This window comes from Caloenas nicobarica, chromosome Z (genome assembly GCF_036013445.1).
Source record: "Caloenas nicobarica isolate bCalNic1 chromosome Z, bCalNic1.hap1, whole genome shotgun sequence".
Taxonomy (NCBI): Eukaryota; Metazoa; Chordata; class Aves; order Columbiformes; family Columbidae; genus Caloenas; species Caloenas nicobarica.
Window position 1 is genome coordinate 22,882,827 of NC_088284.1, and position 15,358 is coordinate 22,898,184.

Genomic DNA, 15,358 nt, shown 5'->3' on the forward strand with positions numbered 1-15,358 from the left:
TAGTTAGTTAATTCCCTGTATCACTGTGGCGTAAGAAGTACACTACTAAACAGCTACAAACCTAAACCCTAAGGTGGATCAGACCCGCCAACCAACTTGTTTTGACCCCTGCAGAGCAGGAGGATGCAACAGGGCCAAACACCTAATGGCAAAAAAGCAAACCGTTTCTCCACCAACACACCAGCCCAAGCTCCCAAACAAGTCAATGTCTGGTTTTATCAGTTCATACTCACATAATTTCCAAACAGCAGAGCCCGCATCACTGATAGGCAGTTCATTAAAACTGACTTTAGAAATTGTGGTTTTCTTCATATTCCAGCTGCGATGTCTAAAGGGATTCCTGCTTCTTGCACACTAGAAGCAACAGTATTCATCTGTACATGCAGCATTCATATCCTTCACAGTGTCCCTTGGCTTGTTTCCCCTGTAAGACAGCTACGTCCAAAAATTACTGAAGCTGGCTTGATTTCTCCTTATTTGTTGTCAACTTATGAAATGTTTCTCAAAACACTCACTAGGCCCATGCACTAAATAACACTTGGCTAATGGCACAAGTCCAGCTCCCTCTCATAGCAAAAGCCTGCGCTACTAGATAAGCCTTGAAGCATGACTAGAAGGTCAAAATACATGTGCTCTCTGTTCCCATCCCAGATAGGACTCTTCTGAGAAAACCTCTCCTATTGGAAAATGAAAAGGCGGTCAATTTTGCATCAGAAGCAGGGTAAGCCAGAAATCCAGCTGAGCAATTCTGTGAAGATTACAGTTCATTAACACTGAGTATCTCTGTATCATTGGACAAGCCTCCATTTCAGCCCTGGAGAGGGTGAGAGAACTACACCAACTGGGTGGAAAGTTGTGGCATTCAAAAAACCAAACCACAAACACTGCCTGAAACAAAAAACTCCAGACTTGGATTCACATACTTAAATGGTCTAAGTCATCCTGAATTTAGATATGCATTTTTTTGACCAGAAAAAAATGCACTGTTGACTCCTGTGATGTACTATGAGGCCTATTACACACAGGTAATGAGCACAGCTAATTCCAGTGCACACCTGCTGAGATGATGTTCTGGGGATCCAATGATGCAACTCCCAAAAAGCACATTTTCTAGTGCAGTGAGGACTCAGAGATGGATATAGATAATGGCCAAGTTAGATCTCTGCTTCCAGGAGAACTTTCAAATCAACATTCCTCTCTTCCTTTTTGTGGCTGAGGGTAACTGAGGAATTTCTGTTCAAAAACCCCTTTATCCATATCGAGCTCACCTCAGCTATATGAGTAATGATTCACTCCTACAGCAGAGCAATACAGATCACCACTGTAGTCCTCATTGCCTTCCAGCAATGAAAAAGCAAAAAGCAACAGGCACATGCCTTCTGCAGTAGGTTCAAAGTGATCTCCTGATCTGTCCATCATAAATAGCCAAGCCAATTCTGAGATGTCAAATCAGACACTTCAAATCTGAGGGAATCAATGCAAGACATTCGTGCTTTTGGATCAAATGATGGGAACATGCATGTGGACATATTATATTTAAGGAAGGTCACCTCACCAACTTGTATGGCTTCTGAGACACTATTTGTGAACATGAGCTACATTATTAGAACAGACTTGCAAAATTTAAGGGCTTCGACAGAAAGAAATAAGACTAAGTCTAAACCAGCAAATATTGGGACTCCTCTGCTAGTAACTAGAATCAGCACCTACTCAAACTTCTCTGCTGACAAAGCAACTTCTGGGGGGCACTCAGATCTCTGGAGAGTAGCACTCCACCAAAAGCTTGTGTGAGCTTTGCAGTTGAACACAGCCTTTCTCCCAAAGCACTGCCTAGGGGTCAGTGAACTGTTCCACAGCCCAGTTCTCCTCCTAAGAGCAAAGCTAGTCCCAGTATCAGCAGTCTTCTGGAGACTACCAGTCCTTGTCTACAAAGAAGAAAACTCAGTAGAGTTTTCTAACAGCTTTCTTGAGATCATACAGCAGCTTCACAGATAATGAAAATTACTAAAACTTCTCCATTTCTCTTCTACTCTTTAATTGCAGGCGTCTGAGAGAAACATCAGAAGATAATTCCAGCCATACACTGGTTCAGAAGATGTACAAACATGTCATTTGGTTTTGGTGTGAATATCCAGACTTAATTTTAAGCATGTATTTTTGAAGAATACAAAGTCTTAATGAAAGGATTTAGAAAAATCCTTTTCTCTTGCAAAACAGGTATGAGCCCTTGCAAATGAAACCAAACAACAACACTGAGGGAGGTGGTTCAACTAAGTTGGAGGTGCCGCAGAGGATAAGTCACCCTGCACTCTCATCAAAACAGCTCCCACAAAGAAAAAAAGGCAGGTTGTGGTCATAAGAGACTCCCTTCTAAAGGAAACAGAAGGCCCTATATGCAGGCCTTAGGGAAGCCTGCTGCCTCCCTGTGGCCAGGGTTAAAAACATAAAAAGAAAACTTCCTGCCCTACTTGGGTTCTCAGACTATTACCCCCTAATAATTTTTAAGGTAGGCAGCGAAGAAACTGAAAAGTGAAGACTAAAGACAATCAAGAGAGACTTCAGGGCCTTGGGACGCATAGTCAAGGGAACAGGAGCACAAATAGTGTTCTCATCTGTCCCCAGAGTTGCAGGGTATGACAAGGAAAGACGCACAAAGACCCACCAGATGAATATCTAGCTGAGGGACTGGTGTCACCAGCAGAATTTTGGGTTTTTTGATCGTGGGTTGGCTTACATGGCACCTGGCCTGCTAGCAACAAATACAACACACCTGTCTCACAAGGGGAAAAGGATCCTGAGGCAGCAGTTAGCAGGGCTCATTGAGAGGGCTTTAAACTAGGTTTGAAAAGGGGAGGGGAGGAAACAAAATGCGGCAGAGGCATACCTAAGGGTCACATGCCAGCATTTGAGGGTAGTGCTGGCAAGGCCCTTAGGTCTGCCATCCCTGTGGAGGCAGGGGATGGAGGGCCATGCAGTAAGAGAAATACAAGGGTTATTGATGTGTTAGAAACCATTGAAGCACTTGAGGATGGCCACAAAGGAATTAGGGCTTCTCACCAGAAAAAGGTGGTGGAATAAATGGCCCAGCTGAAGTGCATCTATACAAATGCACCCAGCATGGGCAACAAACAGGGAGAGTAAGGCAGAAAAACTACAATACCATTGCCATCACAGAAACACGGCAAGATGACTCTCATAACTGGTGTGCTGCATTAGATGGCGATAAACTCTTCAGAAGGGATAGGCAAGGAAGGAGAGGAGGTGGGGTAGTCATGTATGTTAGGAAGTGTTTTGATTGTCTGGAGCATAATGAAGGTGATGATAGGGTTGAGTGTCTATGGGTGAGAATTTAGGGTATGGGCAACAAGGTGACATCCTGGTGGAGGTCTGTTACAGACCACCCAACCAGGATGAAGAGGCAAATGAAATATTTTGCAGGCAGCTGGGAGAAGTCTCCTGGTCATTAGCCCTTGTTCTTATGGGGACTTCAACCTACCAGATGTCTGCTGGAAATAAAACACAGCAGAGAGGAAGCTGTCAAGGAGGCTCCTGGGGTGCATGGAAGACAAGTTCCTGACACAGCTGGTTAGTGAGCCTAATAGGGAAGGAGCCCCACTGGATCTGTTGTTTGTCAATAGAGAAGCATTTGTGGGCAACCTGTCGGTTAGAGGTCGCCTTGGGTATAGTGATCATGAAATGACTGAGTTTTCTATTCTTGGAGAAGTTAGAAGAGTGGTCAGCAAAACTGCTACTTTGGACTTTCGAAGGGCAGACTCTGATCTGTTTAGGAGGCTGGTTGGCAGAGTCTCGTGGGAGACAGTCCTGAAAGACAAAGGAGTCCAGGAAGGCTGGTTGCTCTTTGAGAAGGAAACCTTAGAGGCACAGGAGCAGGCTGTCCCTGTCTGCCAGAAGGTGAGCCAGCAGGGAAGAAGGCCAGCCTGACTGAATAGAGAGCTTTGGATCGAACTTAGTAATAAAAAGAGAATTTATAACCTTTGGAAGGAGGGGCAGGCTACTCAAGAGGAATACAAGAATTCTGTGAAGTTTATGCAGGGAGAAAATTAGAAGGGCCAAAGCCCAACTGGAGCTGACCTGGCTACCACTGTTAAAGACAACAAGAAATGTTTCTATAAATGTATCAGCAACAAAAGGAAGCCTAAGGAGAACCTCCATCCCCTGATGGATGCAGGAGGGAACATAGGTCACAAAAGACGAAGGAAAGCCTGAGGTACTAAATGCCTTCCTTGCCTCAGTCTTTAATAGTCAGAACAGTTGTGCTCCAGATACCCAGGCCCCTGAGCTTGAAGAAAGGGATGGGAAGCAGAATGAAGCCCCAATAATCCAAGGGGAAATGGCTAGTGATCTGCTACACCACTTGGACACCCACAAGTCTATGGGGTGCGATGGGATACATCCAAGGCTGCTGAGGGAGCTGGCGGAGGTGATCACTAAGCCACTTTCTATTATCTGTCAGCAGTCCTGGCTAACTAGGGAGGTCCCAGTTGACTGGAAGTTGGCTAACATGATGCCCATCTACAAGAAGTGTCGGAAGGAGGATCCAGGGAACTAAAGACCTGTCAGTCTGGCCTCGGCATCAGGGAAGATCATGGAGCAGATCATACTGTGTGACATCACACAGCACATACAAGAAAACCACGCAATCAGGCCCAGTCAGCATGGGTTTCTGAAAGGCAGGTCCAGTTTGACCAACCTGATCTCCTTCTACGAAAAGGTGACCCACCTAGTAGATCAGGGAAAGGCTATGGACGTAGGCTTCAGTAAAGCCTTTGACACTGTATCCCACAGCATTCTCCCGGAGAAGCTGGCAGCTCATGGCATGGATGGGTGTACTCTGCAATGGATAAAGAATGGGCTGGGCCCAAAGAGTTGTGGTGAATGGAGTGAAACCCAGTTGGCAGCCAGTCACAAGTGGTGTTCCCCAGGGCTCAGTATCGGGCCCAGTTCTGTTTAATCTCTTTATCATTTATCTGGATGAGGTGATTGAATGCACCATTAATAAGTTTGCAGATGACACCGAATTGGGTAGAAGTATTGATGTCCTGGAGGGTAGGAAGGCCATACAGAGGAATCTGGACTGGCTGGATCGTTGAGCTGAGGCCAAGTATATGAGGTTTAACAAGGCCAAGTGCTGGGTTCTGCACTTGGGTCACAACCACCCCAGGCAGTACTACAGGTATGGGGAAGAGTGGCTGAAAAGCCACCTGGCTGAAAAGGACCTGGGGGTGTTGACTGACAGCGGCAGAACAGGAGCCAGCAGTGTGCCCAGGTGGCTAAAAAGACCGACAGCATCCTGGCTTGTATCAGAAATAGCGTGGCCAGCAGGACTACAGAAGTGATGGTGCCACTGTACTCGGAACTGGTAAGGCCCCACCTTGCATCCTGTGTTCACTTTTGGGCCCTTCACCATAAGAAGGACATGGAGGTGCTAGAGAGAGAGTGCAGAGGACGGTGCTGAAGCTGATGAGGAGCAGCTGAGGGAACTGGGACTGTTTAGCCTGGAGAAAAGGCTGAGGGGAGATCTTATTGCTGTCTACAACTACCTGAAAGGAGGTTGTAGCATGGAGGGTGTTGGTCTCTTCTCGCAAGTAGCAAGTGATAAGACAAGAGGAAATGGCTTCAAGTTGTGCCCGGGGAGGTTTAGATTGGATATTAGGAAAAATTCTTCACTGAAAGGGTTGTCAGGCATTGAAACAGGCTGCTCAGGGAAGTGGTGGAGTCAGCATCCCTGGAGGCATTTAGACGAGGTTCTTAGGGACGTGGTTTAGTGCTAGAGTTAGGTTATGTTTGGACTCAATGATCCTGAGGTCCTCTTCCAACCAGTATGATTCTATGAAAAATGACAAACTAATATACTTAGAGGCCCTAAGCCAACAGACTGAAGGAAGAGATGCTGCAAAGCAGCTCCTTGGAGTATCTGGGGGTTCTGGTCAACGGCAAGTTGAATATGAGCCAACAGTGTGCCCTGGCAGCCAAGAGGGCAACCGTGTCCTGGGTGCATCCAGCACAGCATCGCCAGCCGGGCAGGGAGGTGATTGTCCCGCTCTGCTCTGCACTGGTGCGGCCTCACCTGGAGCACTGGGTGCAGGTCTGGGCGCCACAGGATAAAAAGATATAAAGCTACTGGAGAGTGTCCAGAAGAGGGCTACAAAGCGGGGGAAGGGTTTGAAGGGGAAGGCATATGAGGAGCAGCTAAAGTCCCTTATTTTTTTCAGTCTGGAGAAGAGGAGACTGAGAGGAGACCTCATGGCAGCTGCAGCTTCCTCACAGGAGGAGTAGAAGGGGCAGGCACTGAACTCTTCCCTTAGTGACCAACAACAGAACCCAGGGGAATGACAAGAAGATGCGCCAGGGGAGGTTGAGGTTGGACATTAGGAAAAGGTTCTTCCCCCAGAGGGTGGTGGAGCATGGAAACAGGCTCCCCAGGGAGGTGTCACAGCTCCAAACCTGACAGTGTTCAAGAAGAGACTGGACAACACCCTCAGACACATGGTGTGAACTGTGGGGCTGTCCTGTGCGGGGACAGGAGTTGGACTTGATGATCCTTATGGGTCCCTTCCAACTCAGGACATTCTGTGATTCTATGGGTCTATGAGTTTGCATAGCACTACATATAACTCATATATTGTACATTTTTCCTACTCTCACTTAAGTCCCAGTTTAGCAAGCTTTCATAGTTTTAAAACCAAGTTACGTGGCTGCCGAAGTGTAAATACAAGCCAGATGTTTCATAAGATTAAAAAAAATATATCTTCTACTGAAACATGAATACATCATGGATGACAGCACAACAAGGTAAAGCATAGCATACTATTCATCTAACTGGGTTTCGGTTTTTTTGGGGAGTGGGAAAAATCTGTAGAATTTATTTAAAGGCCAGGTTACTTCAGAGCCCTTTATCCTGGCTTTTTTAAAAATCACAAGCAAAATTTATAATCCAATAAACTTCCAAGAAAGGTTTTTGCCTTCATAGCACCAGCCCTCACCATAGATCTCCAACCACCTGAAACATCCCAAGCGTCACACACAGGGGAGCAAAGCCTGGAACCACAACTAAGGAAATCCACTTTTTTTCTCCCCTATCTTTTTCTAGCTATTCTGCAATATTTTATTTCATAGTTGAAACACTAAGATAAAGTACCTAAGCATTAGGTATGCAAGCTAACCAGACAAGGGATTAGATGAAGCAAAGATTAAACTTTATTTAACATGAACAGAGATGTTCTAAAAGGTGGCAAAGCCTCTGAAAATCGATTGAGTGATTTGTTTTAAATTAGATCATCATGAAAACTGTGAGGTGTTTTTAAAACAGACAAAAAAAGACCAAATCTGTACTTCCAAATGGAGAAAACTATATATTCCATTTCACCTCAACAAAAACAACTTCTAAGTGGCTATGACATTTTGCTACAGTAGGAAAAGCACACAGTGAAGTTTCTGTTGGGATACTTGGACCTGAGCTGATGGGAGACTGAGGACCTTCGGGTTCCAAGGGAGCTGGCAGCACTCAGCACCTTTTAGCATTTAGCCCCCATCTACCAGGCACTATTCTACAAGAGAAGATCCTCAGACTTGCCTCAAGCATTTTGGACAGATTACAATTTAAGGAGGGGTTACTACTGGTATTATAAACTGCAATTTATATTCTTGTTGTTTAGCCATTCTTCCATGTAGCCAATGGTAGGAAAAAAAAATTATCAGAACTCCAGATTAGCCAACCACTTCTTAGCACAAACTATTTCTTTGCTAGCTATCTACACCCAATCAGGAAACTGAACCCTTTCTATAAAAGTGTGAAATATGTTCTCAAGTGGTCTAGCTGTGCAAACGTATGCAGTACCAGTACAGTTTTCTATCAGAAGTACAAATACATGAAAATAAGTACACAAACTATTCATCACTGAAATCCCACAGAGGAAATCACTAGAGATTCCCATTTCTGGCAGGCTACCTGAGAAGGGAAAAGAAGTGTTTCATTGCACTTGCTTATATTGATTTACCCCAGTATTTCTGTATAGTTACTAGCTGATACAATACAGCCATTCACAATAATGGAAAATATAAGATCAGACTAAGGTATGCTACAGTAGCTCAAATGAAAAACCATTCAACTTTGCAGAAGTTTAGATTAAAATCTAAACTTTCAGATTTTGAACAATCCTTCTTGCTAATTATATTATTTGCAGTGTCCCATGACCTTTACTGTAAGGACTGCACAAGCAGATCTGTTCACAAATTATAATTTGTGAACCTATAATTTGTACCTACTTTGAAAAAAAAGACAGGATGGGCATGGAGGTTATTGTCCCTGGAACTTGCTGCTCTTTGAAGGGCAAATTTGTTAAACACGAATCTGTTTACTAAATCTGAGAAGTATTTATTAAAGACATACAATCAGCTTCTAATTAAGTCTGTGCACAGCAGCAGAAGAGATCGCATAACCCTCTTAGGGGGCTTAAAGTTATAGTCTCCAAAACTTTGTCTACTTAGCATCTCCATTTTTTATTATGTGCACTGTTGAGTCTGTCTGAGCACCTTCAAATCAAATACCATTTTGTGTGAAAGACACAGTATAAGTTGCATTACAGTAAGAACCATAGAAAGTTACCAAACATAAAACACACACCAAACACAAAGTTAAAGATTGTAAGAAGGTAAGGGCATACATAGTTATGAAGTTTTCTAGCCAAGAGACGAAATTGAAGGAGAAAATCAATGAAGTGGAAAGAGGAATAATTCCAGACGGTGATGAAGCCGTTCCCTTGGCCGCAGCTGCCACGGTGACGGGATGCAAGGCAGGTCAGGGAGGAAACCAGCTCTGCTGGAACCGAGCCGCAGGAGACAGAGGGGACAGAGATTGCTGGACTGAACAAAGAGCTTCTGTTGGGAAGCCAAGCAAAAGCGGTTTCAGGGTAGTTCTTGTAGCAGATGGGCAGGTAACCGAAGGACTTGAACTGTTTTTTATGGCAGTATGAGGAACCAAACAGCTTCATTCTGTGCATGCTATAAACACATCATGGCAAGGGAAAATAATGGTGAATGCCAGAGGAAACTGCATTGCACAGAAATATTTTTGAAAGGCTTGGAAATGACACAGTATCATGTGCAGGGCCAGTGAGAGTCTAGTTTTTCAATAAAAGTGATGTAAAAAGAAGATCATCAACAAGGAAGAATACAGCTATCCTTAAAAAAGTAAGGAAAGTTGGTTACTTTATTCATTTTCTGAGCACAAAATGAAGCATGAAGTACTTATTTCAGGTAGAAAACCACTGAAATAGAGTACACGGTGCTCCGGAAAAAAAGAAACACTTCTTCCAAGATCCTTATATGCATGTCAAAAGCTAAGTGGGTAATGTACATTGTAGGTTTACTTCTAAGTTTACCTGCATTGTCCATTTACAGTTCCAGGCAGAGCTGATTTTGTACAGAATCATATCCAGGTACTCTGTTGACTGTGGGTGGACAGCCAAGGATGAAACTGGTCCCAAGCACTTCCCAAATATAACCACTCTTCACTCCAAGAACATCCAATTTATCAGCTACTGAAGCTCAAAATTAAAGAGCTCCCTAATAACATTTAAACAGTGAGAATGCTATATATCTATATAACCACCAAGGAAGTATTTCTAGCCATTTTTAATATGAAAGAATTTCCCTGTGGGGCTGGGAATGGGAAATGTCCACCCAAGAAGTAAGCACTTGAACATTTGCAAGGTATTAAACAGAAGCCAAGAATTTAAAATACCATTTGAAACAGAGCTGTTATGTCACCTCAGCAGTGCTGTCACTCACAAAATGGCTAAAATATTCCAGCTAAAATAACATGAATGCTTTTCCCAAGTCTCCATGTACCACCTCCCATCTCCCAATACAGGTTTAACACTGACACACACCTTCCCTTTTTTGTAAGCTAATTCTCTATGAGGTCTTGTTCTTTCTTTTCAAAGTGTGATGATGGTGGGATAGTCGGAAATACAAATTTCAAGTCTCAAAGCCTCTTTCTAAAGATCTATAGCATAAAAGAAAAAAAAATCCACCTGTCAACAGATTCTTATTTAGAACGAGCCAACTTTAGCTCTGCTGTGCCTAGCAATCATTTTCTGGCTGATGGATAAGGAACTTTATATTTATGGTCAAAATGCAAAAAAAAAAATTAAAAAAAAAAATCTCATCTGAGAAACAAAAGAAGCCAGTTATGTCCTGCGAATTTGTCTTAAGGAACTACATTAAGCAAATATAGCTGCCAAGCTGGTATCACTGTGAAAACAGTTTGCACTGAGAATTGTATTGCTCATGATGAATCCTCCAGCGGCAAGAGCACATGCTGAGGCCAAAGGCTTCATCTGCTCAAAGAAAGTAGAAAATCTTCCTATGAAATGAAAGGCCGAAGAGTCCTATCTCTCAAAATTATCCACTCGAGGTATATTTTGGGTCTCAAATTCATTCAGAAGATTTTATCTACACTATATGAAGGACAGATATCCCTAGCCCACATCAGGATTGCTCATATAGCAGATCTTAGGCTACCACCAATTTTAGTGGAGAGGTTAGTTACTTGAGAAGGAAAATACTTTTCTCCATCATAAGTAATTCTTCCAGACTTCTCAGAGGCTTGGAATATTTGCACCAGGGGAAAAGGCAACATGTATTATATATATTATTTGTACAAAAACTCACACTGATCTAAAACTAGATACATATTTACAGATTATCAATAAGATTAAGTTAATTGATCAGTAAGTGGGTCAGTTCATAAGGAAATGCTGCCTACTGATGTCTGTTTTACTGCATTGCACATGATTCATATCCTCAACACGGATTAAGACGGCATTAACACAGCAGAACATATAGATTCTCTATACCTCACCTTCTAGCCTCAACTTCGGGGCGCAAAGATTTCTGTTCTGTAAACATACATTATCTACAAAAAACCTATTTTTTATCATGGTCAAAGAGGCACAGGCATTGAATAAAACTGCACTTCACCAACTAGCGAAAGACGCTCCCCACAAAAAACAACAGAAATAATCCACAATCCTCCACCTTTTTCTTAGCCAGACTGTTGTGAGCTCAGCCAGGCAGATCTTTTAACATAACAGGCAGTTTACAAGCACCGGGAGACATACACCTTGGGCTGAAATGCTAAGAATATATCCTTTCATTGTTCTAATTGTCATAGCAATAGAAGGTTAAATATGCATGGTATTTTCTGGAAGCTAAGCAATTATGTTATTTCCAAATAGTGTATACTATTATTTGCTACTGTTGTACTTCATTTGAGGAAAAACTGCCATTTGCAGTGCAACAGAACACAGCACAATGGAAGAAGAAAACATCATGGTATAACGCCTCATTCTTGTATTTGGAAGAAATCCAAATGGAAAAGTTTCTGATTGACAAAGCTGGCTCAAGTTATACTAAAGATCTCTGCCTCATCTACTGGATTCCTGGTCTCAGGAAAACAAAAGTATGTGGCTGGAACTGCAGAGAATGAAATGAATAAATGAATTTACTGGAATACAAACAAAACCCAGAACTGACTATGGAAGCATAAGTGCTGATAAATAGTATAAATTTGTGCCTGCATAAGCTTAACAACTAACCAATTAAAAAAGAAACAACAACCAAAAAAAGTTTATTCAAACATGTTTTTAAGCATAATATGAACATAACATACCTTCAGCAGTATTGTTTAAATATGATAAAGACAGAATACCATGGGTTTTGTGCTTCTCTTTGCAACAGTTAAATATTACACATCTGTGCAAACACACAGTGTATCGTCTCATTTCCAAGCACTCCTTCTAAACAATGAGAAACGTACCAATGATTTCTCATAAAACAACAACAGTTTTCCCCTAGTATACTGGAAAATCCTCTGTATTGGGTAAGTGATGATACATTCATTTAGAAAATTCATTCTAACATTTTCAAGCTAATAGTTTGTTTTCTTCAACATTAGCATTGGACCATTATTCTAGCTCCAAAACTAAATTCTATCCTGCTGAATTGAGGTAAAAATCAGTATTCCTACTGCTGCAAGGGAAGCTTACATCTTGCTGGAAAAAAATAAAAAGGTACTGTTAACTTATTTTGGTAAGGAAAAGAAAGTGAACAAAAGCCCTATTTACAAAATATAGCACTAATTCTACGAATATATTAGTAATTAAATGCTAATTTTCTAAAACAGTTAAATATTCACAAGTTAAAACTATAAAGATTTGGCATACAAGGTTTTGGATTCTACACATTCCTTGTATTAACCACTTGAATAGCAGTTATATGTTAATAGGTACTACACGCGCATAGCATTAATGTTCAACTGTGGTCATATGAAAGAAAACCTCCAAATAAACATTATGAATGTCTCAAATGTTATTTCTTCTTAAAGGAATAAAACAATCCCACGTTTGCCTTTGTACTAAGATTATATATTTCTATATTGTATGTTGAATATAATAATAAATTTACTGTATGAAGATAATTTTTAAACTGCAGTGATACCTACAGCCTATATGCTTGGCTCCCTAATGGACAAATTCATATGAAATATATTGCCCCCCTCCCGATATGGTTCTATTTGCCAAAGTGGGCATTTTAAAAGTGAGATGGGCTGGTAAGTGAGGTCTGTGTCAATTTAAAATAACAGAATGGCAAATTTCAAAGGTGTTAACACTATGCCACTCAAGTCATAGAAGTTTTGCTGCTAATTACATGAAAAGCAAGACTGTGTGCATGGCTGTTTCATGAGCAAAGCCGTTCTGCCAATGCAAGGGGTCAGTCTCTGCACTGACAGGCTGTAGAACATGCCCACGGCTTCAAACTGCACCAGGATTAACCAGCTCTTACAGTCCACAGCAGGTTTGGTTTTTTTGGTTTTGTTTGTTGTTTGGTTGGAGGGGCAGGGAGGTGTGTAGTTTGGGGTTTTGTGCGTTTTTTGTTGTTGGTTTTCTTAATTTAAACATGTTAGCAAAGTGTGAAAATTTATATTATTACTGCCAAAGCTATGAATAAAACCTGTCCACTGTGAAAAACTGTCCTGTATTTCACAAAGAGGCTATGAGAAAGTGACTGAGAGATCTCAGTGAGATAGATGCACCACTAACAGCCTCGTGATACTACAGTCAAGGAGGCCAGTTAAAGGTGATGCATATCAAAGGCAATTTCTTACATCTGGAAGCAAGTAAGTTTGATCATAGAATCATTTTGGTTGGAAGAGATCCTCAGGATCATCAAGTCCAACTATAATGCAACTCTAGCACTAAACCATGTCCCTAAGAACCTTGTTTAAATGCCATTTAAACACCTCCAGGGATGGTGACTCCATCACTTCCCTGGGCAGCCTGTTCCAATGCCCAACAATCCTTTCCATGAAGAATTTTTTTCTAATATCCCATCTAAACCTCCCCTGATCTCCTCGAAACTGAGAAAAAGTCTCTAAAACAATACATTTAACCTGTAAAGGCCCAATGAATTGCAGACTCATTTCTCATCGTAGCCAATATTCTGCAAGACCATTCCACAACTTGTGAGTTAATGAAAAGTTATTAACGCCAAAAGCTTTTACAGCTCCAACATTATTTGACATAACAGTTACAGATGCTAGATTCCTATGCCTTGAAGTGACACCATTTTATACAAGATATATTCAATCAATAGCAAGAAACAGTGTAGCAAGTAAAATACTAGACATAGCTTGTGTATACTGTAAGAAACTAGGAGACATATCATTTTAAAAGGGCACACCTATGCTTAAACAAAACTATAGAAAACACATTCTACCAAACAGCTGCTACAATTATATTGTGTTAAAGTATTTTTTCCTAGTGTTATTAAAATTGCTGTAGCAACGAGCAGCTTCTTCATAAAACTTGCAGGAAGTCAACATTTCTCATAAGGAGCTTAAGAGACATTACAGCTTCAGCATCTCTGAAACCTCATTCCTATTTGACATCTCAGAGGGGACAGGATGCTGGTAAAGAGGTCTTGCAAAATTAGATTCTCCCTTTAAACCACGAATCAATCCGAACCAATTACTGGTTTGGATTCTGGTACGTATTTTGTATATGTCTACAGTTATAGCTAATATCTTACAAAAAAATTTTTTTTTAAAGTGGAAGGTGCAGGAAAGAGTTCATAAGTCAGAGCACCATGACCTGCCATTTCTCATCCTACTTACACTACTGTTGAGATCGCATGATTTCTGAAGGCAACAAGAAATGAAGTCGCACGGCGGAGCGGTCTGCCTGCCCTGACCACAGCCGGCAGCCCCGCATCCCCCCCGGCCGCCCGAGCTCAGACCTTCAGAACCAAGCTGGCGACACGCGTTTACGAGGAAACAGGCAATACACGGCATTTTGCTCGTAGATGAGGTCCGGTAAACGGCTTGTTACGCCAATAAAGCAGTATAGGAACGAGCTGCTTTTCCACACAAATAACAGATCCAGCCTATGCGCTCTGACAGCCATCGCCTCCAAGTTCGTCTCAGTCTGGGGCCGCAAGCACCTTGTCCTGCAGGCACCCCTCCGTGCACCTGCCTCGCTCGCTCAGGTGGGAGGCAGCGGACGGGAGCACGGCACAGCATCTCAGGAAAAGAGCCACAGCAGCGCGGCGCCGGGCGCGCTGCCTTCCTCCGCGGCATGGAGAGTGAAAGGCGCTAAACGCTCCGCTCTCCGCCTGCCGGCGCATCCCGGCCCGCGGGGAAGGGAGATGGGGGCACCTACCTGGGATGGCCAGGTTGGTGAGCGGGGTGCGGTGGATGCTGCCGGGCAGCGCTGCCATCCAGTCAGCGAACCGCAGCTCGTTCTTGCCTTGCGACGAAGCCATGCCGCCGCCGTGCCCCTGCCGCTCTCCCGCCGCCGCCGCTCGCTCCAGCCCGCCTGGCCCGGCCCCGCCCGCCCGGTACCGCCCCGCACCACTTCCCCCCGCCCCGCCGAGCCCGGGCGCTGCCCCCAGCCGCCTCCCTGCGGCGCGGGGCCGAGTCCTGTGAGAGCCCTCTGGGTACCGCGGCCGGGGTCCCCGCTGCTGCTGCCTTCTCTCGAGTCAGCGGCGGGTGCTGGCGGGGCCAGGCGGCATCACCGGCGGCACAGCCCGGAGCGCTCGGCGGGGCGAACCCGACCTAAATAACACAGGGGACTTGGGGGAGGGAGCGAGGTCACGGACAGGCCCTGGGCAGGAGCCACATCTGCATGGGCTCCTCGCAGCCGCCAGCAAGACCCTCTCCGGCCGGCCGGTCGGTTCGACCGCATCGCCGCGCCCCTGGAGCGGGTGGGCGCAGCAGAGCCACCGCCGAGCTCGGCCACGGAGCTGTAGCCGACAAGGCACCTGCTCCTGGGATGGC

At 43.7% G+C, this 15,358-nt stretch overlaps 1 protein-coding gene across 1 annotated transcript in view; it reads right to left on the reverse strand.

Moving 5' to 3' along the window:
- Positions 1-14,844, reverse strand: part of PLCXD3 (phosphatidylinositol specific phospholipase C X domain containing 3) — an 83,987-nt gene extending 69,143 nt beyond the window's left edge. Inside the window, exon 1 of the mRNA XM_065657283.1 lies at positions 14,742-14,844. Within this exon, the coding sequence (XP_065513355.1) occupies positions 14,742-14,844 (103 nt within the window). The remainder of the gene's footprint in view (positions 1-14,741) is intronic.
- Positions 14,845-15,358: the final 514 nt, after the last annotated feature.